At 38.1% G+C, this 27,134-nt stretch overlaps 2 protein-coding genes and 1 long non-coding RNA gene across 6 annotated transcripts in view; 1 reads left to right on the top strand and 2 right to left on the bottom strand.

Moving 5' to 3' along the window:
• NCAPG2 (non-SMC condensin II complex subunit G2) overlaps positions 1 to 11,430 on the bottom strand; it is a 46,545-nt gene extending 35,115 nt beyond the window's left edge. The window contains exons 1-7 of the mRNA XM_065666789.1: positions 11,204 to 11,430; positions 10,270 to 10,364; positions 6,284 to 6,475; positions 5,168 to 5,282; positions 4,529 to 4,686; positions 3,551 to 3,685; positions 88 to 182 (exon numbers count right to left, since the gene is read on the bottom strand). Of these exons, the coding sequence (XP_065522861.1) occupies positions 88 to 182; positions 3,551 to 3,685; positions 4,529 to 4,686; positions 5,168 to 5,282; positions 6,284 to 6,475; positions 10,270 to 10,353 (779 nt within the window). The 5' untranslated portion in view covers positions 10,354 to 10,364; positions 11,204 to 11,430. The remainder of the gene's footprint in view (positions 1 to 87; positions 183 to 3,550; positions 3,686 to 4,528; positions 4,687 to 5,167; positions 5,283 to 6,283; positions 6,476 to 10,269; positions 10,365 to 11,203) is intronic.
• Positions 11,431 to 15,031: 3,601 nt separating this feature from the next.
• Positions 15,032 to 18,073, top strand: LOC136009199 (uncharacterized). The gene is made up of 3 exons (XR_010610391.1): positions 15,032 to 15,272; positions 16,933 to 16,968; positions 17,773 to 18,073. It is a non-coding gene; the product is annotated as an uncharacterized LOC136009199 (long non-coding RNA).
• A 3,315-nt stretch (positions 18,074 to 21,388) lies between these two features.
• Positions 21,389 to 27,134, bottom strand: part of ESYT2 (extended synaptotagmin 2) — a 75,260-nt gene continuing 69,514 nt past the window's right edge. For 3 of the 4 annotated variants that reach the window (XM_065666785.1, XM_065666786.1, XM_065666788.1), the window contains 3 exons: positions 25,712 to 25,817; positions 24,723 to 24,772; positions 21,389 to 24,593 (listed from right to left, as the gene is read on the bottom strand). In XM_065666785.1, coding sequence (XP_065522857.1) covers positions 24,548 to 24,593; positions 24,723 to 24,772; positions 25,712 to 25,817 — 202 coding nt within the window. In that variant the 3' untranslated portion in view covers positions 21,389 to 24,547. The remainder of the gene's footprint in view (positions 24,594 to 24,722; positions 24,773 to 25,711; positions 25,818 to 27,134) is intronic. The other variant, XR_010609957.1, reaches the window with a different exon arrangement.

Genomic DNA, 27,134 nt, shown 5'->3' with positions numbered 1-27,134 from the left:
AATATACTAGCTATTTTAAAGCGTGAGACAAATAAGACTTTAGCCAAGCTTTTAACGATCACTAAGAACTCTAACTGTGATGCATACCTTGGAAAGAATTGAAATTGGTTTTTAACAGTTCCATGTATCATTTTAATGAAGTTTACGTTCCAGCTGAACAAAAAGCTCAAGAACCTTCTTCCCTGTTGGGATAGGAAAAAAAGGAAAAACAAGAGAAGTCAAACCATAGACGAATACCCAATTTAAAAGGCACCTCAAAAATCAGTAAATACAGAGCTTAAAGGTCAAAAAGCATACGTGAGATTGTTGCGGGGATAAAAAATATTTTTAAACAGAATGCAAGCATTACTGTTATTTAGACTGTAGAGAAAACACAAACCAAATGAACATGTGGATTACACATCTGCCTGCAATTTTTTCAATGTCCATTCTGTTTTGGTGTGACTTCAAATAGTACTCCTTAATGATAAGCGACTCTGCTTTATAGAGCCCTCATCAAAGCCACATCATCAGAGCTCTCTCAAGTGCAGTATCATTCCAGGATGAAACTGTAATGACAGTGAAGATACAAATAAAATAGTGTGCCAACTCTGCCAGCACTGGATACAGAAGCGTATTTGAACAAAGCCACAGAGAACAGCTGGGCCACTGAGCAAAATAAATGTTCTGATTTGCGAAAATAATTCCTTTCTTATTGCTTCATGAAAGGTAATATTTGAAACCTCCTGGAGATACTTTAATTCATGAAAAGAGAAAAAAACACTATTTTTTTTTTCCTGAATTAGTTTTCTTCCATTTCAGCAAGTCAGAAATGGTGATAATAAAACTGATAAGCAGCAGAATTTTTGAAAGAAAAGGTAGTGGAAAGATGTGAATGGAGGAAATAAGCTGTTGCTCTTCTGGAATCAGCAAGATCTGCCCATGGAATTAGAGCCTTACACAGTAAATGTACAGACAGCCTTTCTGGCTGATCTTACACATGAAGTAAAGGGCATCCAGCTTCTGATACTTCGAAAAGTTTGACCATACATAAGGGTGAGTCAACCAGTTATAAGGGTCCTATATAACTGTTAGCTTCCTAGGCAAAAAGAAATCAGGAAAATTAACAAGGAAGTGCAATAATAAAGAGCACACTGGCAGAAGCTCAAAAGGTGTACTGAACAATTAGCAGAGGTTCAAAGGCACTTTCATCGAGAACAGGACCAACAGTTATGTTCAGACCTATGACAAAATAGAGAAAAAAAAAAAAGGCTGAGAATGCCAGACACACTTTGACCTGGAATACCATGGGGTAGAGGGAAGGAAGCATACAGGGAGAAACTATCCTTTGGTGGAACTGATAGCTTCAAAGCCTTCAGGTCAAGCAGTAATTCAGATCATAAAGAACTGAAGGCTAAATACAATGTCAAAATCCTTGTCTGCAGGTCTGACAGAATCCTTCCTGTTGTCAATAAGAGCTTCTTCCACCAAGAAAAAAGACAGAATGAGAAAAAGTCACTTGTCTCCAGCTTTGCTGATATAATACATATATAGGAGTCCCAGTGGTGCAGTCTTTCATCAACATCTCTGACAAACCCAAAGGTCAAGGAGTCCTGACTGACAGCTCCTGCCTCAACAAGGCAAAGATGAGGACAAACTCTAACTCACCTCATCTTCTACAATCCCAGCAGCAAGACAGATGAAGAAAAATCACAAATAGCTTTCAATCAATTATTTTATGCCTTAGATTTCAACAGATTGACCCTGATCCTGAAATGATACAAAGTGCCCCCAATTTTGTCTGCTGCTTGTGATCAATGGATCTAAAACGGTTACTGTTATCAACATGGTCAGTGTCATGAAAGGTAAATTGGTGATAGGTGAGGAAGACTGCGAACTTGTCATCTTTGGGGTTAATACATTAACAGAGCATTGGGCATCTGGTACGGGTTTGCTTGTGGGCATGGTACATGTGACTGTTGTCTGCACACACAGAAGGTTAGCAAGAAGAAAGACAGTATAACAAGTCTGCCTCTAAAACACAATAATACATGCTTTGCAACGCCCTCCAACTGTTTGACTGGAAGTCTTACCTGAAAAAAAATGTGTTCATAAATCACAGATATAAATTCAGAGGATCACTCCAATAATGCAGCCTGAAAATAAGCCTCTGAGAAATATTACTGTGTGTTGAACAGCACAGTCTATGAAAGCAGAAAAATTGAACTCATCATCTTGCAATGAGGTGTAAATGTGCAATTCTGTATCAGCTTAATCTGTTCTAGAACCAGAATACCACTTTCCTGACCTTCTCCTTCCCTTCATCCTTGCAAATGATGAACCAGTCCGAAGAGTTCATCTGGCTGAAAAATAAACTTTCTTGGGAGAAAAAAACTGATCAGCTACCTCCTCCATTCAACCCATGACACATGCTTGAGCATTCATACTGTGGAAAGGGCAATAAGAATGCCAGCCCATGGTAACACAGGATCATTGCACCCCGGAGTTTTATCCACTTAAGCTGCTATGGAGTTACACTCTATATGTACTCTAAAACAAATTAGGTATATTTTTCTTAGGAACTGTAGAACAAGCCTGCAGGCACTAAAGGAACTATTAGCCGAGATACACAAAGGCAACTCCCATGTATCCCAATCTTAGTCAAAAAAACTCATCTTAAAATATAATGCATAAGTAAAAAAACCTAAAGAAACAAAACTTAAAATGCCAAAAGACATTCACAAAGAGCAAACACACACTGAGCAAACAAACAAAAAAAAAATCCACACAAACTTAGTGTCAGGTATCCAAAACCTGGTCTATCAAACATTTTACCTAATGCATTTGGTGTGACCATTTTTACAATGCTATATACCCATACTGCCACAATCACGCAGTGATCTCAGAGCTCATTTTATGACAGAAGTTCATTTATTCCATTAAGGGAATATATATATATTTTAAGCAGGCAAGGAGGAGTTAGAACTTCAGAGCAATGTCTTGTCAAAAGGTTGTCTTGTTATCTTACCAGAAAAAAAGCTTTGAAGCTACTATCTTGGTGCACAGGCACAATCTAGAGACTACAATACAGCAATTCTTCACTGGGAGAAACATAGGTAGTCAATAAAACAGTTCTCATTTCACTGTAAAGTTGGATTCTTCTTATACTACTTTTAAAACAGACTTATGGCAATGCAATCTCCTAAACTGAATCATTTAGAAGGGAAGTTATTTTGCTACAGTTATCCATATCCAATAAGAGAAAAACTGCTTTAGAGAATTATACCAGGGAATGGTTTCAAGTATTAAGGGACATGCACTAGAAGCAAAGCACTTGGTTGTTATTATCTCAGGATACATGAACTTTGACACAGGCATATACTTTTACGCTTTAGTCTGGAATACGAATAGAGTTTTCCAAATGAAACAGAATATCAACCACTTGCAGCTCTGAGTCAGAGCTGATCTGTCTTGTATTGCTACCCACCCCACTGTAAAAAAAGGCTTAATGCAAAACCATTAAAAGTAACCAAAGCCCATTCACTTAAAATCACAATAAAAGTTTGCTTACCTCTTCTTTCCTAATGTATTTTACACTCATAAAACACTGAAGCAACAAATCCTTGACTTCATTAATCTCCTCTGAATCATAATCAAAACTAAGTAATGTCTGATGCAGATTCCATACACGAACTATATCCGCACCCTGGCGGGAGAAAACACACAATATAGTGAAGTAGATAGAGCTTCAAAGTGAAAAAGCATTTAGTGGATTTAAATAATGAATTTGAAAAGCATCGCTACTGACAGAAAATTTTCAGACTGTAAAATTAAGATCATCACTAAACTTTACCCACATCATTGAGAAAAATTACAAAAAGGTGTACTTTTTTAATATGCAGAAATACTAACTTTTGATAACTAAAGACATGCTCAAGTACAGAAAGAAAGCAGCTATTTCATGCAAAAGAGATTAAAGCTCTTGAAACTTCACACAGTGAAAGCAGCTAACAGGGAAAAATAAAAGAAAGAAATAAAATAAGAAGATATTTATTGGGTTAGTGCAAAAGATGTATCCCACAATACTCCAAGTAACTCACACATTTAAAAGAATTTCAGTCCATCAATAGAGAAATAAGAAATTATTTGTAGACAGATACAAAGTAACAGAAAATGAAGCTTCCCACAGAAGAAGTCTCTATGAATAAATGAATGTAGTATTTAAAACCCAAATTAATTAATTCCTATTGAAACCTTGGTCACTGGATTTAAAAAAACAAAACAACAACCAACCAAACGGTAAAAAACCCCATCCCAGTTCACTTGTGAAATCAATGCCAAAAATTTTTAAAGTTTGTTCTACGAAAGGCAACTTTAGCAAGAAATGCAAAAAGAGATGCTTCACAACCAACACATAACCTAAATTTCATTAACTGAGAAGCCCTAGGACATGGAAAACAAGGTAATTTGAAATAAAAGGTATTTTGCAGTGATAATATTTCTTGGAATATAGAGTAATTATCTAGAAGTCAATACAGCTTCACCATACCGTAGCAGCTGTATTCAGGCTTTTTCTTAGCAGAATGATAAATAGGGTCTTCCCTAGCTCCTCCTTTCCTTCCAGGCCTCTCTCCCACCACATTTCACATACATGCTGAATAGCACCCTGTAGTTTTTTTTCAGGTTCAGGTAACACAAGAAGAATACCTACAATAACGAAATAAGTATTTACTGTGATGAACCAAGTTATTCCTGTAAAACACTAGTCTGTTAGTACCCTAAATATACCTCACAGTGTTGACCAGCTCTTGCCACATTCACATATCATAACAGCTTATTCTTACTGTGGGTATTTAGGCAGCTTTGCTAACTCAAAAGTTTTGGATGAGTAACAACGGAATCTGAAGTTTTGCCTTAAAAATAATATAAGACACTGATTAGGAAAGCTATCTGTCACTGGGTTAACATTTTGGAGAAAGAAAAAAAAAATAAGTTCCAACTTCCAGATTGTGTAACTGATTTTGAAGTAAATGCTCCCGTAATTTTGTCTCATAAGTAAAAGCTTACACCAGTACCAACTTTTCCCCGTAAATTGTGTTCCACAGGCTTGTCAAGTCAAACAAAAAGCTTAGTACACTCATTTGCTCAAATAGTATAATGCCATATTATATAATAGATAGGTACGCACCCTTTAATATAAAAACACACTCTGCAAGAGCTTTGTAGTTTACAGTTTCATCCACTGCACGTATGGAAGCAGCAACTACAGATGTCACTCCATGGATTACAGCTACAGTTTGTTGCTGAAAGAAAGAAACGTTGAGGAAACAATTCTGAGGTTTATTTTAAACTCAGAAGATAACTACAAGAACTAAACCTTAGCAACAGAGTAAAGCTGAATTATTATTATGCTTCCATTTTGAAGAAAGTATACTGGCACACAAAACCTATCAATAAGAAGAGGCAGAATCAAAGCTTTTTAAAGCACATCAGTTTCAGAAAGGTTGAAAAGTGCTTTCAGCTCCAGCTAGTAGATAACCCAGTGACTGTACAGGTGTATCCACTCCTGCATTAAAAACTTTATCTGCAACAAAACCACTCAAACACACATCCATTTCAGAGCTAAAAAAAAAACCCTAATTTGCATGGTCTTTGCAACTCAGGTTGCAATTCAGGTAAGTGATTCTATAGGCCTCTGTACATACAATTGATTTTCTACAAGCCTTTAGGTCTCCTGAATTATTTCCCCACTGCATTTCTTTTTTTTTCCTTCTAAATTGTATAACCTTTTCCCCCAGCATTCTTCAGACTATGTGCATTACAGTGCAGAAGGCAGTATATGAGTGTCTGTGTCAGAAATTCTGTATAAGCTAAATTTGTGGGAGGGGTCTTCAAATCTAACTTCACAATCTTCGTTCAATAAAAAGACAAAATAAAACAGGTTGTGAATTTCTTATAGTATATGCCAGACACTTAAGGAACAACTGAGATACTAACATTTATTTCTAGAAATAAGACATACAAAAAGGCCACTCAACCCTAGTGAAAAAAAAAAAATCCATGTCCCATCTTTCCTAATTCAAATTAACAGCAGAACTAATATTTTCTGGTACAGACCAATCATAAATCCAGCTTAACCCAGGCATGACAGTTAACATCTTTAGAGGATGGGGCAGAGTGGTGATGTTTGGAACTCACCTCATTTAATAACCCTTGCATGTTCTCAGATGCCATAGAAATATTACATTTTATTTCCCAGAAAACATGAAATACCTGTCATATTTTTAGTTTACAAGATTTTTACCGTTTCTGGAACTATCTCAACTTCCATGTTATCATTATTTTCATCATCTTTGATCCTCTGCCATGTTTCCACAGGGTTCTCCAACAAACACTCTGTCAATAGCTGCATCAGTTTCTCCCATAGTACTTCTTTTTGCTTTCTTGGCAATTCTTCAAGTAGTTCATTCAAATCAAAACGATCAAATGTTTTTTTCTGTGAATGATCAGAAGATATCACACAATTTCACATCAGTGAAGTGGTTTATATTCCATCTTCATGCTGCCTGACAGCAACTGAACGTAAGCCAGCATTGTGTTCAGGTGTCCAAGAAAGCCACGGCATCCTGGCTTGTATCAGAAGTAGTGTGGCCAGCAGGACTAGATAAGTAATTCACCTGCACTCGGCACTGGTAGGCCACACCTCAAATACTGGGTTCAGTTCTGGGCCCTCACTGCAAGAGAGATATTGAAGTGCTGGGGTGTGTCCAAAGGGCAATGAAGCTGGTGAAGGATATAGAGCACAAGTCTGATGAGGAACAGCTGAGGGGCTTGGGGTTGTTTAGCCTGGAGAAAAGGAGGCTTGGGGGGACCTTATTGCTCTCTACAATTAACTGGAAGGATGGAGTCAGAAGGTGGCTGCTGTCTTCTACCAAGTAACAAGCGATAGGACAAGAGGTAACAGCCTGAAGCTGCACCAGGGAAGGTTTAGACTGGATATTAGAAAAAAATTCTTCACAGAGAGGGTGATCAGGCATTGGAACAGGCTGCCCAAGGAAGTGGTGGAATCACTGTCTTTGGAAGTGTTCAAAAAACATACAGATGAGGCCCTCAGTGATAATGGTTTAGTGGTGGTCTTGGCAGTCCTGGGGTAAAGGTTGGACTTGATGGTCTTAAAGGTCTTTTCCAACCTACTTGATTTTATGATCACATTTCCTAAAATTAACACTTTTTTACATTAAGGATTAATTTCCCTTCCTCTGCAGTTAGAAATAAATACCTTCTGGAATTTTTCTTTCTTTAAAAAATAGCATTAAAAAAAATTCTGTTGCTCAGCTCTTTATCACATAACAAGAGTGCTTCTTTTAAGACTGTAGTCCTTAGCAACACTAATAGCAACCCTTGACAGAAACACTACTGAACATAAATCACATCCTCATAACATGAACTCCTGTTTCTCATGTGTTCTGAATATTTCGTTCCCAAGGGAGACAATTCCACACCCTTAACTAAGAAGCTCAAACTGCACAGAACTGAAGTACTTTGCTATCTTAAATATAGCTTGATGGTGGCTGCTGGAAGAAAACACTTATGCAAGGACTAGAAATGCCAGTACAGCCATAAGGATAGCACTAGAGATTTTGAGGTACAACCTGCATACAACAGTGCTCTGTACACTGCACTATTTTAAAGTCCCCCCATCAAACCATTAACCCCAGACTTCCCTCTTATGCTTTACTGAATGGGAAGCAACTATTAGTCTCTGTAAGAGACTTGACTAGGAAACTGATCTGAACTATTTCCTCAGAAGAAGCTTGCTAGAAGAATTTACCTCAAAGACACAAAAAGCTTGTTAGCATCAAAGAAGGGTAGGCAACCTGCTAGGAAAGGGAATAGGCAGAGAAAAGATGAGAGGAAAGAACAAACACAGCCAAAAGGAAGTACAGGTAATTTCCGAGATGTAATTTGTGATACTGAAGTGAAGGTTTAACAGATCAAAAACATTTTGGAGGAAAGAGGAAGAATGTCCATGATCTTGAAATATAAATAGTTTTAGTTTGCAGATACACTAAAAAACAGAAATCAAAAAGAAAAAAATAAAGTTCAAGGCAAAAAGAGAACCAGAAAATAATGACAGAAGCACTACTAAGCATTAGAAGGATCTCAAGAGGGTATGAGAAGAAAGATCCTGTTATATATTTATAACAGAATTTCTATCCTATACAGCTGGAAATAAATACAATAAACCAGAGTCCATACAGAGAGTTATGCAGCCCTCTACTTCAAACAAACCCAAAAGACAGGATATTAAGATTCTACTGTTTTGAACAAAAGGAATGAATTCATAAGATGACCAGAGCTTTCTGATCTTTCTTTGGGACAATAGCAGACAGAATTATTTCAAAGCCTATGAGGAAAAAGGATGTCATTGAATGATAGTCATATATGTGATTTCTATTTTCCTTTCTAAGAAATAATGTATTCTCTTGAATTGGAACAGGTTTAATGGAAAAAGTTAACAATACCTGATAAAGACATCAGTGAACAATGCCACAATGCAATAATATTTTAAAAATATTACAAAGAAAAGTAAGTTAAAAGACCAAAGCAAACTTTGGAAAATTGGCAAACCCCCGGAATTTTACAAGATGTGAATGAAACAAAATTTTGAGAGGAGGGAAGAGGAAAATTGAAGGGAAGGGTGGGATGTAGAATGAGAGACATTGAAAGAATCAGTGATGCTAAGAGCAGACCTGTAAAAACAAACTAAAAGGCAAATTATTAGGTTAGAGCTCAAAATAGTTAGAAGAAATGGAGCATAAATATAATATGAAAACTAAGGAAAGCAGCGAGTCTGTAAGCACACTTTCCTCTTCTTTCTACATTTATGTATCAAAATATCATTTATTACAATCAAAAAGTAACCTGAAGGTTTAGGTTCCCTTATGCTATGAAGACATGAAGACAGTTTTAATCAATATACTCATTATAGCTGGAAACTCACAGTTTCCAGCAATATTCACAATAGCTGAAAACTGCTTCAAGACAGATCCTGTGAGTTGGTGATGAAAAACAGAAGGATGAAAAAAATCGATTTGTAATCCAACTAGACCAAGATATGTTAAAATAGATTACTGGGTGACAATGGCAGAAACAACATGACCAAATTAATCTCAAAGGAAACAAAGTACTATATGTTATCTTAAACAGAACAGTTTACTATCAAAATGTTTAGATTTGGGGAAAAAAAAACAGGACGCAGACTTCAAGCAAAGGCAATCTCATACTACAGTTGCCATCTATAGCTACATGTGGGAGTGCAAATGAAATAAATAGCAAATTTCTAGGAAAAAGAGATTCAGTGACAATTGGGAGACAAACATTTCTAAGCTTATTACAGTAAATATGATCCCTATCATAGAAACCATATACTTAACGTATTTGCTACATTAGTAAATTAGTTCATCCCTTTGTGCACTTCAAGGTCAACTGATCCACTTACTTTATCCTGATAGAGGTAGGATAACACTGGAAACCTTAAAAAACTCATCTGACAATAGCATTTATTAAGGCTAGAAAAAGACGTACATAAGAAATCGTGCTTATCTTGATACTAGACAGACTGTAGTAGAAAACGCACATTATTATTTCATATTACTATGCAATATCATTTACACAATATAAGAATGAACTTTTAATTAGTACATTTCAGTGGCTTTGTTTTGTTGTTCCTCCAGCTTCTCTCTACACTAATTTAGAAAGCAACCTATTCCATGTCTACAACATTCAGAGACAAAAAGGACTATCAAGCACAATTGCACACTAAAGAAAAAGACGGCAGCCTAAACTTTCAAATGAATCAACAAATTTTAGTGAAACATGCCTCTGCTATGTTTGCATATTAGCTCATATCTATTACACAGCAATAAATTCTTTCATAGGTTGAAATTAAAAAAAATACCAACACACGAACACTTCATCAACATCAACTTAATACTTTTTTAGTATTACCACAGTATCAATCATTCTAAAAAAAGATAAAGTAAACTGCATGTGCAATAACCAGATCTTTAAAAAGTAATTGATTCATAAACAGCAAAATTTCATATTCTACAACTTTTTCAGCTATGTTCCCTCAAGTGCCACTTGTACTTATTTTCTACAGCAATTATTCTAGCACTTCTGCAGGTACCAGAAAAAATAATCTCTAACCCTACATCACAAAATTTCTGCACTAATAACAGACTTAAGATATTATTAAGTCACACACATATATCATGGCTTACTTACAGGATGCTGAGTATAACGCAAGAAGTCTTCAATTGAATCCTTACATACAATTTCTAAAAATGCTTCACGCTTCATTGTGGTCATGTTTTTCCTTGCTTCATAAACAAAACAAAACGTTAAGAGAAAATAACTGTTTCTCAAAATCAGATTGTGTTTGGTCTCAGTGAAGAATGTACGAACTTCATCTACATGGTCATAAATAGAAGAGGCTTTCACCTCCAAAATACTTCATAGTTATCTGAATGATCATTTAGACTCATAACACTAGGCTGCAGTACTTGCATGCTTTCTCTGTAGTTTTTTTGTTTGTTGTTTTACTAAACAAGTCTTAAAACAGAGGAATGTTTTAATGGATACTTCGATTTTTAAGAAGTGTACGATAAAGCACACCCCCCTATTCAGGTAGCCATCCTTCCCTACGACAGCATTTACTTTTACGAAAAGTAAATCCCTGGTAGTGTTCAAGGCCAGGTTGGACGGGGCTCTGCACAACCTAGTCTAGTGGAAAGTGTCCCTGCCCATGGCAGGGCGGCTGGAACTAGATTAGCCTTAAGGTCCTTTATAACCAAAACCATTCTGCGATTCTACTCATGGGTAGCAGGATATTCTCTCCTTTTCCTTCTTGTCAGGTAAAACTATGGGAAAAGTGCAAAGACACTTCCTGACACAAGAGAGCTTAATTCACACACCTAAGCATGCCTTCCATCCTAGGTGATTCCTGACGTGCTTTTCCCACCCCTACCAGCTGGAGACTTGCCTTATGCAGCCCTTACCGCGTATGAAGCCCTGACAGCGGGGCGGGTGCCTGCCTGGGGCACGGTCCGGGTTAGCCAGGGCCGTCCGCTCGCCGGGCCGTCCCCATGCCCACAGCCCAGCCCCACAGGCCGCCGCGCGCGCCCGGCGGAGCAAGCGGTAAGAGAGACGCGCCGCTTACCTAGCGCTCGCTCAGACAGAAGTCCTCATCGACCAGTGGGTTACGTCTACCAACAGCGCGGAGCTGCCCGCACCGGAAGAAAACAAAACCGGCCGGGCACGCAGGCTGAGAGCCGGCTCCTATCAGCAGCACTGCCAAGGCAAGACCCTCCCGTGGCAGTGCCCCTCCGCCGGAAGCGCCCCAGTCGCGGTACGGCTGGCACTCCCCAGCGCCCCGCCCAGCCCTCAGCTCACACTGAGGTAACGCCGTGCCCAGGCCCTGCCCGCGCGAGCGCGCTGCCGGCACTTTCGAATTCTCCCGCGGCGGCCGTTGAGCGCGGGGCGGGCAGGCGCGCGCAGCGGAGCTCACGTCTCGCGAGAGTTCGGCTTCTCCATCCTGTGGGCGCCCAGCGACGTCGGGGCTGTTGCTGGAGCGGTGGGGCTTGTGGTAGCGGGCCGTGCCCGGTTTAGCGCTGCAGCCCCGGTGCGGGATCGTGTTCAAAACACGCCTTATAGCGTTTGCGCGGAAGGGAGAGCTGTTTTCAGTCAGGTACCGCCGGGGTGACTTTCGGTTCCCCGCCGCTCTTCTCATCCCCCGACCACCTTTGGTGGAGCAGGGGGCTGAAGGACAGGCTGTTGCCTCGGGATGGCGGGGGGACCGGAGGGGCTGGGCTGGGGATAATGCGCCAGTTAGTAAATGTCCCTGGAGAGGCCAGGCCCAATAATGGGCACACCAGGACTGTTGCAGCACATACGTCAGTAAGGAGCTTGGGTGCAGGCTGCGCTTCCTTGCATTTGGGTACGCTGAAATGCTTCTCCATTGCTTTCCCTTTTAATAGAGGGTGGCAAACCCACATTTTTCCCTGGAGGAGCAGCCTATTAGTTACCTGAGGGAGGTGACAAGGACTAAATTTACGAGGGTAATGTTACCTTTCTCTTAAGTCTCAATGCCTTTAAATGGGGCTATGACATGTTCAATTAAATTAACGTATAGGCTTAAGAAACAGTGCGTCTTCTTCCTTACGAGTGACGGTGGTGAGGCACTGTAACAGGTTGCCCAACGAATTGATAAATGCTCCATTTCAAGCTCAGGTTGGATGGGGCTTTGAGCAGCCCGGTCGAGTGGAAGGTGTCCCTGTTCGTGGCAGGGGGCTGGAACTAGGTGAAGTTTAAGGTCCCTTCCAACCCAAACAGTTCTGTGATTCCATGGATCTTAGGTAACATGGCCGTACTATTCTTAACAAAAACATTTTTGCTAGCTCCCAAAGCCTGCATCATCCATTTGATTACGCTGGTGACTTTTTTTCCTCCAGCAATATGTTTGTTACTAAAGTTGAGAGTTACAAATTTAATCTTAGTCATAGTGAACAGTGCTGTGTATTACACACTCTTCACCCAAAGCGATGAAGAGCAGGCTGCTCAACAGAACTTTAGAAGGCTGTCTAGGCCAGATGATATTTACACTTTAATAACTAAGGATTTTTTAATAGATCAGGAAACGCTTTGTTTCTTCTCAAACTTAATTTGCAGTGTTTGGAAATAGTTGGACTCAGTTCTTTGAATTAAGCATAATCAGTTTTCAAATTCTGTAATATTCCCCATTCCATTTGTTTGAGCTCTTCTGCAAACCAAAACCAGTCAGTGTGGCTTGTTAAGGGCTTAATTTATATCTTTCAGTGTTGCATTTGCAGGAGCATAGCATTTCTCAGTATTTCTCAGTGTTGGTGGCTGTTCAGAAGAGGTAGGTGCTTGACAGAAATCAGTTACTTTCAGGCTGCGAAAGCAGTGCAGCATATGCTGCTTTACTATGCAAACAAACAAAACCAACAGTAATTTCCATGCAACTTCTCACCTCTGGAGTTTTCTGGATTGTAATTTTAAAAAACAATGTAATTCAGATGTTGTTATTATATGTAGAAATTCCCCCTTTTTTTTTTGAACAGCATTTATGTCTTCTGATAATATTTCATTTTTTTAACATAGTATCCTCTTTAATCAGCCTACCTTTCACAATATTGATTTGTATTCAAAATTAAGACTTGCCACAGTTTCTGCCATATATTTTTGACTTAGGGACTTTTCCTGGTTTATTTCTTAAAGTTATTGAGTAAACTATGTACCTGGGGTTTATACAGTTTGAGGACTGTAGGATGAAAAATAGTTTATTAAATGCTTATCCCATATAAATAATGCTATTCCGTATTGCTTTAAAACCATACATAACAGTTGACTAATGTTGCTGAAAACAAAGATAAAACTCTTTCAATTCCTGAATCATCAACTGAGTTCATGTGAAACTTATGAAATAACTGGGGTTTAAAACAAATATGTGCTACTTGAAGGGTACTGTGGGCATGGTAGGAGAATGGGCCACTTTACTTCCATGTTGTAATTAAGATGGTTGTGTACCCAAGGGTGCAGGAGTCAGCAGCCAAAACCTCATCATCTTAAGCAACAGAACAGTGCACAGACAGTTCAGTACCACACCTTCACTCCACCTGAAGCCAAACACAGACATACCTCTTAGGATCATATTTCCATCTAGACAAAGGCTACTGTCCTTTAAAGTGTGAAAAAAGCAATCCAGGAAATAACCAACATCCACCTACCAGCAAACACAGAGAAGGGACCCAGGAGAGATGGATAATCCTGGACAATCTCTTTAAATAGCATCTGTCCTCCAACCCTAATCCTCACACTGACAGCCAGCAGGCACTGACTTCCAGAAGCAGACTACCAAAACAAGGGAGCATTTTGCTGCTTTACAGTGAAAAAAGATGGATAATTAGGGTTGTTTCAGATCCTGTGCACCTGCCTTAATTTCTTAACTTAGGTATTCAGCTGCAGTTAAGAAGCCTGTGAAAAAGTTTTAAGTATTTTGTAGGAGAAGCCATTGTACCTGTGGAAGAGTAAAAACAAAAAGTACAAACCCTGGCATTTATATATTGTGCTTATGTCTTCCCTTTCTGCATATATTAAAAATTTTTGCCATTTTAGATCCAAACCGACGGATTTATTTATCACGTCTCATGTGGACTGAATATTTCATTAATATGTTGATTAGACTTTTAATTAGATGCTACATTAGTCACCTGGTTACTGTTTATTTAGTCGGGCACATGCCCATTTAGCAAATGAACTAAAACATATTTTAGCTTATAAATTGTGTTGCATAGCAACCACAGAATGATTTCTTCATAGTACTGAAACTAGAAATCGACACAGATAACAACAGACTGAATAAAACCAAATAATTTGTTTTAAAGAACCACACAGAGAAACCAGAAAGGCAGAACAGTGCTTTACAGGGTTTTTTTAAGAATTGCACATGAACTGCAAGCTAGTAATAAAGCTACAACTCTATTTTCAGTTTCTCTAACATTCTCCCTTTCGAGAGTACCAAATTACATACCTCTTTTTGACATATCTGTTCATCTGTTCAAAATAATCTATACCCTGTGATAATAATCTCGTATTTATTATCATTTTCCTGTCAAGTCAAGTTAAGGGAAAAATGAAAAATGGGCCTTCTGCACATGGTTGCCGAGCAACAGCAAATAAAGATTTGCTTTTGTGCTACCTCTTCATAAACTAGTCTTTATTCTTCTTGGTGGCCTGTGTAAGAGATCTCAATTACAAATACCTCTCACAAGAATATTGTCATTTGGACTATAGCAACGATTCAGTTTTAACCTCTTCGATTCAACAGTATAAATACTTGTGAAAAATAAACAGTAATTCCCTGAACATCAGATGCTTACTTTACACTTTTTTATCCTATTTACAATGTTATTTTCTAGATATCACTTTCTGATGAGCTTATTTTACACATTATCTAGTAACCTGTTAGAAGTGTTACTCCTGTTTCTTTTCATTTGAATATGTAATAAAATTTGTTATAGTTAATATGGTATCCACAAAATCTGCTCATCCTCTGAGGCAGGCTGTTAATAATTTACATGCATTCATTTCCCTTGGTTTTTTTTTTTTTTTTTTTGATCTTTGCATACTTTGATAAATAATCCGAGCAGCCTGGGAGAGAGATGAAGTTTCACACTATTCCACTTCTCCAGTTCTCCTCTTGCCTGAAGGTAATACTGCCAATCACGCCATCCTTTATTCAGAGGCAACTGTCAGTTTTCAAGGGTGGTGTGATTAGACCGTGAAACTGCTTATTTCCGTTAAATTATTAATATTATCACGAAACAATTTTAGAGTTTAAGAGATTAAGTAGGAAAAAAACTGATTCACTACAGAAGAAAATAAATGATCCTTGTTAACTTGAGCAAAAATAAGGAAATAAAACACGCAGGTGGAATGCAAAAGCTTGTCCTAAGAGCTGTTCTGTGAGCTGCTGTGGGTGCTGCTGAAGTGCTGAGCTGCCACACCGTGGAAGTTTGCTGGTACTGCTGGGTGCCTGGCAGGCTGTGCACCCCAAGGTGAATTCAAGGCATGAAAACAATGCAATTTTATTTTTTGGTTTATTATTATGCTGTATTACAAAATGTTTCTTTCTTACATCATGAAGATGCTCCTTAGGCTGGAGCACCTGCAGCAGTCCTCCAGGCTGAGAAAATTGGGGTTGTTCAGTCTGGAGAAGAGATTGCTTCAGAGAGACTTTAGAGCAACTTCTAGTACCTAAAGGGGCCAACAAGAAAGATGAAGAAGGACTTTTTACAAAGGCATGTAGTGATAGGACAATGGAGAATGGCTTTAAACTGACAGAGGGGAGGTTTAGGTTAGATATTAGCTAGAAATCTCTTTACCATGAGGTGGTGGCTGCCCAGAGAAGCTGTGGCTGCCCCATCCCTGTCATTGTTCAAGGCCAGGTTGGACAGGGCTTTAAGCAGCCTGGTCTAGTGGAAGGTGTCCCTTCCCATGGCAAAGTGGTTGAAACTTTGTGATCCTTAAGGTCCCTTCCAACCCAAACCATTCTATGATTATTACTTGCTTTATTCTTGTGCTCTTACCGTTGCCCTACTTTCCTTATGGGCAGTGTTATAAATCACAGCAATTTTACTCTGCTTACTATTAGTACCATGCAAATGGAATGATTACTGGAATGCTATAAAATGATCACAAAAAGAAATCACAATAACAATATTTGCATACTTGAATCCATCCCACTGTAAATACAAATGAGTATTATTTTTCGTGATAACTACAGCAAACACTTTCTAGTATAGTCATTGACATCTTTCAGAACTTCATGTATCAATGAGTAAGTTTATAATACTAGTTTGTCAATTTGTTTCAGATGTAAAACACTCCAGTTAACATCTGCTCTGCCTAGATTAACACTATTAAATTCACAGCTCTTGTAAATGTTCTGTCTCCTTTCAGCTTTTATTCTATTTTAGGCCTTATAGATAGAATAATTGTTTCTGATGCACAAAAATACTGTTATTATTTATTTTACAAGTACTCTTAGAGGTTTCATTGTGAAAGACATGCATCATCTAGGTATGACACCATCTCTATTCCATCTGTCTAGTACAACACACAGAAATGCTGTATAAATATCAGAATGGACATTATCTGCTCTTCCATATTAGTTCTTATATGTGTGTGTGTGTGTGTGCGTGTGTGTGTTTATAATACGCGTATGTACATGCATGCGCAAACACACAGCAAACTGCCTTACATTGCCTGGAGAATATACCAGCATTTACTTGTCTCTCATGTGGTGTTGTCAAGGCTGAGACATGGGTGTTAGGAATCTAACCAGAGCACCTCATGCTTTTCTTACAGGTTCCATGTCTACCCTCCTTCCTGCAAAACAAATAGGTAAGAGAGTGCAGGACTTGCTCAGTGCAGTATCAGACTGGGGGATGCATTTGGAGTCAGGCGTTTGAAAGGGCTCACATGCTCATGAGTTTAAACATTCCTGGCAAGTATTCCTGTTCTGTGCTTCAACATTAGTATCTCAAGACCTTGAGACAGTGTGATTTGACAATTATTTTCTCACCATGTCCTTAAACAAAGGAAAACTGTTTTCTAAGATTTTTTTTCTAGTAGAATTTGATCTTTTCCCCTTTCCCCTCCTCCCTATTGTACTGGTACATGATGGATTTCATTGTTAGGCACCCTGGGTTTCTAGCCTCATGCTTGAACTAATAGTAGAAATGAATACTTAAAGCATGATGTCTCACATCTGCTGGTCAAGGCCACCTTCCTTGTCTTAAACTGTAATTTCATGTTTCTTGCCTCTGAGTAACTTCAGCTTTTTTTCACTTAATCATATTAAAGTTGTGTCAGCAACTCAAGGGAGTTCTATAATTAAATCAAGTCTAATTTGATATCTGAGGCACATAACACCTGTGGCAAATTGCTGACAGAGGTGCGCTAAATTTATGGTGAACTTAAAGCCTTATTCTTCCAGAAGTTTCATGTTTCTCATGTTTCATGTTTCCTCATATTTCCCAGTGCCTCATGACTAAATGTTTTGACAAAAAACATTTCGGCAAATTGAAACCAGATATTATTGACCCCTATTATGAAACTCATTTCTTTTAGTACGGCCTGTGCTTCAGAGCAAAGGGGGAGAGCAGAGTGCAGTGGGGACCATGCTTGGTTTTCATTACTTTGCAGCTAGGGTGACTGCGGGCTCCACTCCCAGAGATGCCTGGAATCCAGATCGCTGCCTAGTTGTACAAGAAAAGAAGTGTATAGGCACCAGGAAAGGCTTTTCAGAATAGGGTCTACACTACCATCTAGTGGAATGTAACGGTGTTGTCAGGAAACAAGAATTGTGCAGGTATGAGTATAAATCCAAAACATTTAAAGTCTTTCTGTGAAAAATAAGGTAAGCAAAACTAAAACGATCTATAAAACAATGTTAAAAATAAAGTTGTTTTTTTTTTTTTTACGTTTCCAATGATCTGAACTTGAAAAAGCATGTTAAATAAAGAAATTACCTAGACCATAGCCGCCTAAAACTCAAAAGATCTGCACCTCTTTTCAGAAAGCTCATCTTAGTACATCAACTTATTTTACATAAAAATTAGTTAATGGCTTACCAAATAAAACACAAAGAACCAGCATTGCTACAAATACCATTCTACAAGTCATAAATCGCCATGTCTATTAATTCATTTTCATTACCTTTCATTTAATTTTCATCACCTGTACAAATGACAGGTTGAGGGACAATCCAGGTTCTTTGTTTGGATGCTGTTGTCACAGTTCATCAAATTTATCCAGCTGGGCTGTAAGCTGAAATTGGCAATACAGCACCTGTTCAGAAGTTATCATTTTTCTTTTAGTTTGGAGAACATTTCATCACTCATGCAAAACCGGGTAAAGGTCCTATAAATTCTGGGTTGAAAACAGTGCAACAGAGGAACTTCAGTGAAGTTTCCAGGTAGCAGTGAAAAAACCTGCAAAATACATCAGGGATTACAATTTACCTTGAAGTATTTCTCCTGTGTTGAAGTCTGCATGGAACTACTTTGCGGAATATTCTTCATTAAATTATTAATCTTTGTAAAATGCTTGATAAGCTCTCATTGTCAGTCTCTGAGAGTTTGTAGAATAACATATTAATGTGCAAATCCAACTTGAAGGATAAAAAACCTCACTTGAAATTCCAGGCTGGAAACAAGCACCATTAAATGCATGCATTTCTTGTTTTAGTGCTGTCATCCCAGTTATCCATCAAGATGAATCACCTTCATTCAGTACCTACAGACAATTATCACTTTGCTACATTTCAACTTAAGCTGTACACATAGATCAATCTATTTTTAATTACAATTTTTGCATCCCGACTTAGCAAAGCTTGCAACTTCGAGCTAGGTGCTTCCTTTTTTTGCCCAGCAGAATTGCTGCAATGCCCACTTCTGAGAGTGTGGGGTAAGGCAGCAGAATGCCCAGAAAGACCAACTGCAGAGGCCCAAGAGTGCACTAGAGCTCCAGTACATGTACTGACCTTTAATGTTCAAAACAATGAAGTTGAGTGTCATAGAATAATGCAGGCTGGAAGGGAACTCAGCAGGTCATCCAGTTCAACCTTTGCTTAGATCATAAATAAAAAGCAGATTCTTACCACACACCCAATGAATGAAATCACAGGACAGCCAGGGTCCTGGGACATTCCAGCTCACTTCTGTATGTCATTTCTTGCACTGAGGTGCCACACACCCAGCTCCAATGGTGGCTGGATTAACAGTCCTGGTTGAGGTGCCACACCCCCAGCTGCAAAGGTGGATTATAGTCCTGGCTGGAATAGACCTGTTCTTCCCAAGCCACACCACCCCTATCACAGCCTGGATGTGAAAGGCTGGAATCTTGCCTAGCTTTATCTGTCCTTGAACCTGTTTCTGTATGGACCTTAAAGGGAAGAATGATCACTATTACCCCTTAATTCCTTTGCAATAAAGTTTATGGCTACTGAGGACTCGAAAGAACAGAGGGTGGCAGGTTGACCTCACCTTCAGTGGCATGTGAGGAAACAGATATGCAGTAGTCTGCTCAAATTGGATTCCATTGTAGGTGACTGGCAAGCAATATTCCCTGCAGACAGTGAGAACAGACAGCATCACATCTTCCCCATGAATACAGATTAGAGAGCTTTCCTCCCAGGGCTGCATCTAATCTGTTCGCTAAATTCACTGCATACTCTGAAAGACTACAAGTGGATTTTTTATTTTAGATGCTTTGCATTTTTCAAATAATGTATTTCAGAAGGTGGCTGAGAATATTGTTGAGAGCATGACAGTCAGCCTTAGAAATCAGTAGGAGAGCACACAATGATAGACACTTTGTGAAGATATACACAAAACCACTGTTAGTTCTTAAACAGCCTGACTCCTTCAGCAGCCAGTTACAAACATCACAACTAGACAGGGGACTGTCTGAAGCTTTGGTTCTTTCTATCAAATCCCAAAGGTACCATCCAACATTTGGGGTCTGACTGGGGGAGAATATAAATAATTAAACATATTAAACCAGCAAACTCATAGGAAAACAATTTTGTATTCAGTTCTTAGCTGGGAAAATACCTAAAATAACCATATTGGTAGCTGTATTGGCAAACACTGCTCTTAGGTAAAGCCTGGATTAACTAAAATGATGGCCCAAACCAGTTTAAACAGAAATATTAAGAAAAATAATGAGGCCAAGAAATTAATACCAAATCTGTCTTGATAAGTGTCTTGCACAATTTTTTCTCCTTTCTAGCAAGACCTTGTGAATACACAGGTAGCATTCTTTTGCAGGCATTGATACAGTTAGCACCTGTCTTGTGGGACTGAGTGGAAGGTTTGATTGTGATCCAAGTCTGGAAAATGCAGACTGGCAGTGCCAGGAAGTATGCCATCCAGAATCACCGCGCCATGGCAGAGTTGAGATTTTCTCCCAGATGAAACCATGACACTGCTAAAACAGGGAAGATATCTCCCCTAGGAAAACAAAACAAAACCAAAACATAACAAAACCAAAAATGAAGGTAATTCTGTAATTAGTATCCATAAAGATTATCCAGTGGGATCCATTCTAAATGTGATAGTGACTGGGGGATGAGCTTCTGCAGCCTTTATTTTATTGCTGATGCAAACTGACCGACTATGAGGAATTCAGACAAATTGTTCAAGGGAAGAGGTATCATGATTAATTAAGATATTATAATTAATAATAAATTAACATTTAATGCAAACAGCTAGGCTGTTTTTCCTAAATAGCTAGAGGATCCAATACCCCTATTCTTACTTATGCATTTTCTATCAATATCTGCATTACCAAGCAGGTGGAAGGACAGGGAAGAATGACACACATGGAAATCTGGTTCTAGTTCTAAGGCAATTACATGCAGTTCTAGGTCCTTTTGAAAATATAAATAATGATGTTTGATTACTAATAGATTAGTAACTGGTAGAATTGTGACAATTTGTTCAAGTGATCACTTCAAGAGGAAAAACTTCAGATACCTAAGTTGAACAAAAGGCCTCCTCATTCTTATGTGTGAATCTGTCACAGACCAGCAAACATGGAGTTCCTCAGTAAAGTATCCTGTGCTTCTCACTCCACTTTCTCCCATGTAAAACCCCCAAATCTGCCTGTACCCCTTCCAGCAAAGCTACTACGATTACAGCAGTCAGCATATATGACTATTTTAAAAATTTCCCTCATCCTATTACCAATTAGGACAGAGATATGCAAAAGAGAGGAAAATGGAGTATATGTGTGTAGAGGGAAGCAACACACTGACTTCCATATGAACCATTTATTGAATAAATACATGCATCATAATGTAGAATTACATGAGCAAAAAAAGGCAATCTGTACAAAATTGATTACCCTTTGTTCTCATTTAAACTCTCACCATTTGCTGCAGCTCTAATAAAGGATTCAAGACAGAAAATTAAAACTCTTTTAATCCAAGTCCAGGTGATATGCATGCTGATTTGATTTCAGGATATACCACTGCGATTATTAAGAAAGCTGGTTTTCTTGTCAGTGAGGCGGAGTAATTCTAAAAACAGTTTCAACAGTAGAGAACATGTGTTGGTACATACAAGTAACAAAACTTATTTATTTTTAGCCATTTCTTAAACATCTTCATATGTTCATATTTTAAGGCACAGGATAAACAACAACTACATGAAAAGCTATCAGTTGATATTGACTACATTGACTTGATAATGAGGTGCAGTTTTTGCCCAGAGGAAAACTGATGTTCAGCCTTCCTAATTCCATATAAATGGTACAATCAGAATTTGGTGACTATAATACAGAGGCTTGTTTCCAGTACTAAAATGATCAATCTCATCTAGGCAGTCATATTCTGATCCAAATTAACTCAAGAGAAATGTTTCTAGAGTTCGGCATCCAGGACTAATTACAGGCAATGGGAACTTACTGTTGCTAAATTACAATGAGAATACAATCTCTTCACTTTAGATTCCCTAAATGGGAACCAAGCTGTCTTAAGAGTCTATCCCTGATTTTAGGTTGCGAGCTGTTTCAGAAATCTGTAATATATACTTTACTCAGTTACTTTGTGCTATCATCTCACATTTACCCAAACACAAGATTATTTCCCCCCTTGAGACTTTAGAAGACAGAATATGCACTTCTTTTTTCTTTCAAGTGCAGTTTTCAAACACCTGTCCTCAGACTTCACTTAAGACTTGAAATGCCAAATCAGTTTAACAGCCCATTTGTTGGCTATGGATTAAACTCTGGGGAGTTACTGGGCAGGATGTACAGCAGAAGTCCTTCCACTTCAGGCTGAACCAAGGCAAAAGATAATTATGCTGAACTGCTTATCTTAGAACTCCTTTATTTAGATCAGCTTTCGCTTTCTGCATTTTCATTGCATCAACAATAATTCTGTCTTTCCATTCTTAACATTTTAATGGAGAGCTAGAAAAAAAAATACATATTTTGTAATATATTACATTTTATATGAATAGATGAGTGTGTGTATATATAGATACTCATACATTCCAATATAGAGTGAAGCCTTCAAATGGAAATGTGGGTGTTTTTTTTTTTTTTTTTTTACAAAGAACCTTTCTCTATTGCCCAGTCCATCAGATTGTAACAGCAGCAAAATTAACATTGTAGGTTTGTCTTGTATAAAATCTGGGGACCTGAAGGCCATCACTGTATAGAGGTGTACATGTGTGTTTCACACACATCCATGACAAATGTTTTCTTTAAACTGAATTTAGACAAACTGAACTGAGTCAATTCTTAAACTTGAAAAAGACAAAAAAGCTACATCTACGGTAGGCACTTTGGTACGTCTAGTAATATAGGCATGTTCTACATCTAGAATTAAGGTTCTGTCAGTAATCTTACAATAAAGCTAATTTCAGGAGTTTATTATTCTGCTTTAAAGTTCTTTCTTGGCTGAGAGCTCATTCTACAATCTTAACTAAATAATATACTTTGTCTAATTGCATACTTATCCAAGAATGAGGGTGTTGACTCTGAAAGAGCTGAACTGTTCTCTTGGATTCTTAATGCATGTTTTCGTAACAGTCTGAGAAAACTTACCAGAAAAAGAAAAATCAGTTCCAAATACAAAAAAAACCTTGCCCATAATTCATGAAATTTGAGTTATGAGCTCAGCCATTTAGGCTGATACTCCCCCTTAGTTCTCATCTGTCTACTTTTATCAGTTTGTGCTAATTGTATCACTGCTGTAGTCTCGAAGCAGACTTTGGCAGTGCTTTAGTTAGAATGCCATGGTTTCTCAGGAAACCTCTCTGGACCACGGAAGTGCATTATTCTCCATGCACCAAACACATTAAGTAGCAATGAAGCAACTGTAAAGACAGCCAGTTTTAAGTCAGTTTCACACTTTCTTACCTATTGGTGTTCCATTTAAGTATTACAGAAGGTATAGCGTAACACACTATTTAGCACAGTATTGTATAATAAAAGCAACGTATCTTGTACATATGCCTATTATATGAACTTACATTGCAAGCTGATTTGTATACTTTACAGATCAGTGAAACATGGCAGTAAGAACTGTTCCAAGTAGTTATTTTGTTTATAATACAGAAAAATCCATGTCCTCAATACCTTCAAAAGGTCACATGTCTAGCACTGTAGAGTACAGGAATAAATAACAAAATCCAAGTGAGCCTGTACTGTTTGTACTCCATTAAATGAAAACTGTAATTTAGAAACTGCAATTAATGGACCTCATTCTCTATTTATACAATATTTATAGAATTCTCATTTTATTTATAGTATTCTATAGTCTGATTTTCCAATAATACATTTATATATAAATATTAAAATGTAAATGTTTTGTACATTTTAAGCTAGCCACACTGGGCCAGAAACACACGTAAAGTAAAAATGTTTTTCTGCAGTTTGTTTCTGAGGAATATCACAAAATGATTAAGACCATTGTGCTGCAAAGACAAAAGAGATTCATCTGAAGAAATTAACATGCATTTAGAAGAAAATATCTATATCCTTTACTTAATTTTCTTCTGAATTCAAACCAGCATGAAAGAATTATAAAAAAATAGTATATATTTACATGGTACAGTATTTCTTGGTGAGATATAAAACAAGGCAGGAAAACAGCAGAACATAATCTTTCCACTTTCTAACAGGTACAGCTGTCAAAAGATCAGTTTAAACACAAAAGGTTACTTTACTGTACTATTGCACATGACAGTAACACAAAACTGTTCAGCAAATTAAAATACAAAGTTTAACCAAGAGAAAGGCTATGTCTACGTAAAATGATCAAGTGTTATAAAATTATTGGGGATGTGTCTAAGAACTAAATCAGTAAAGCTATAAAAATAATATTGGTACATCTGTGAGAACAACGCTTTAAAAATATATAAAGGTTGGCAAAATTATGTGAGGGAAATTCCCAGTATCCATGGGTCTAACTTGCACCATGTGGCCTTGTACCATCTTCTGTTAAATCATACCTGAAAGTGAAAAAAACCAACATTTTCTGGTTTGTTCTTTTACATTTAGCATGTATTATAAAAACTATTATTAAGCCACTAGTTATTAGTATGTACTATTGTTATTAACAAAGGAAACACTATACTTACCACTGGGTCCAGCCTTTAGCAAGTTCCTCGGATGCCAGAGGTATTAGTAACTGTGGAAAGTTAAATTAGTAATCAGTTATATGTGCCTTTCATCCTAGGTCTTTTAAAGATCAAATCTGACAATCCTGTGAGCTACAGTGTAGGTTATGCCATTAATACACAATGTGTTTTACATCCTTGCCATCATAGCTATCTGCCTAACTTGCAGTAAAGTTTCAAGATGCTGGGTTTAACCTAAAAATCTATAGCTTTTAATAATACAGTCCCAAAGCACCTCACAGGCTTAGATTCTGAACATGGCATATCTCGGCAATGGCAATCAGCTGATGTGTTTACGCTCATAGCCTTCCTAGTAGAATAGCAAACTTAAGAACACCATGATTCAGCATGAACTGACCATGATTCTGATCGCAAATAAGAGCGCAAATAAGCCAATTTGCAAGGGTGTAGGAATTTACTGTTCCTTTTCACATGCTCCAAATGACGTGTAGGAAATAGAGTGATTTAAGGAGTGCCTATAGAACAGTGAAATTGTAAACACAAAAGCCGGTTTTGGCATTGGGAACATTGTAACAGTTCTCTCATGGATTTCACAACCTGGAATTTTAATTACTAAGCATACATTTGTTCTGTGCGTTTCTCTAAGTACTGTTGCTTGTCTTTCCAGTTTTGTCTGAACATTTTCTGAGATATCACCTGTTCTCCGCTGGTTATTTTTTTTCTCTGACTGTATGATTAGTAAGTCTGACATGCAAGTTTCTTTTGTTACTGTGAACCTCAGAACTTACCATTCTCTAGCAGAGATTACTGTCTCATCTTTTTACATCTGTCTCTGTGGTTTGTTCCTTCTCTTGCTGAAGCTTGATATGTAAGCCATCTATAGTTTTTAAAAGCTACATACCTGAATTAGGTGCTTCAGTTAACACTAACAAGCTCATATCACAAGAGGATTTTAGTCTTACATAATAACATGCTTGTTGTCAACTTACTTTGCCAAGCAGCCCTTTATCTTTGGACAAGAAACCACCACTGTTCTTCACTGCTACATCTAGCGTTCTTCTCTGTACTTCAGGCAAGGAAACACTGAAATCAAATCTGACAGGCACGGGTGATGCTTTAGAGAGAACTTTGTACCTGAAGTGCAAGTTCAGTTCCTACAGCTAAGCAACACTTCAAAACATAACCAAACCACCTCCTCCCCAAACAAAAAATGAAATCCGAAATAAATGAAGAAAAAAGGTCTCATAGTTTTGCCTAAATATTTTGTTTGCTACTACAATCAATATGAACATCAAATGTTTGAGACGTCTGTTACCTTTGGTCTCTAGAAGCTACTTGTAAAACAAAAAATACACAAATAAAACAAGAAAAAAGTTAACCATTCACTCTCCAGAGAAAAGAATGAGAAATCCTACCATAATAACAGCTCAAGATCACTATTCTCCCAAAGAGAAAGACTGCTCAGTCTTACTGACCCTCGGTAACCAGGACTTCCTGACACACCGAGGAAACCTATCAACTTTCAAGGAGGCATGCATTTTGTTTGCTAGATCTGAAATTTCCAGAAAGTGAGGGCAAGATTATACCATGACCTCCATCTATTTGTCACTACAGTTCTTTAACAGCTTTATTGCTTTGCAATACATTTTACTTGGAAAGGCACAGTAAAGCAAAGCTATTTCTTGGAATTAATAGGAGAGAGCTGCACTACCAGGAAAACCTACCAGAGCCTCTAACTAATGATTTACAGATTTCTTTTGGACAGAATGGACCGAAGTGTTTCCTTCAAATTAACTTTCTGTCTGTAGGGAAAGGTTGTCATTATTGAAAAGTGATGGGTGAGGGAATAAGGGGCCCACAGTGGGGGAAGCTATCATTAAACAACTGAATGTAATTATAAGGATTTTTATGCAAAATAATGTTGCACAAGCTTGCACAACTTTCAGCCTATGGGCCAGCATATAACCTACAAGGAAATTTCTTGACTTCCTGGTTGCTGATAAGCACCACCAAGTAGACTGAGCAATTTGATCACGCAAGGACGGTGGCTGGCCAGTCACACTGAGGAGGCAGCATCTATGATCCAGGCAATCAGCCAGTCAGAATTGACATGCTGGCAGGAAGGGATGCCAACAGCATTGGCCAGCTAAAAGGCACTCAAGTTCTGACTGGCTGCCAGAAGAGTGCACACTGCTTCTTAGCTACCAGCACAAAGGGGATGTGACTGACATAGGATAAGGCAGAAGAGAGAAGTGGCTGGTTACAGAGCAAAAAAGGCTGTAATGATACTAGGGAACAGAAGGATAGGAAGAGCTATTATACCAGAAGAGGAAGATATGATCAAATCTGCTGGTGACAGCTGGGAGTTTCAACAGCTCATCCATTCAGTAAGCTGAGAAACCTTTATTTGAC

Source organism: Lathamus discolor, chromosome 2, assembly GCF_037157495.1.
Source record: "Lathamus discolor isolate bLatDis1 chromosome 2, bLatDis1.hap1, whole genome shotgun sequence".
In the NCBI taxonomy this organism is placed as follows: Eukaryota; Metazoa; Chordata; class Aves; order Psittaciformes; family Psittacidae; genus Lathamus; species Lathamus discolor.
Note: the sequence above shows the minus strand (reverse complement) of the source record. Positions and strands in the feature narration are given on the sequence as shown.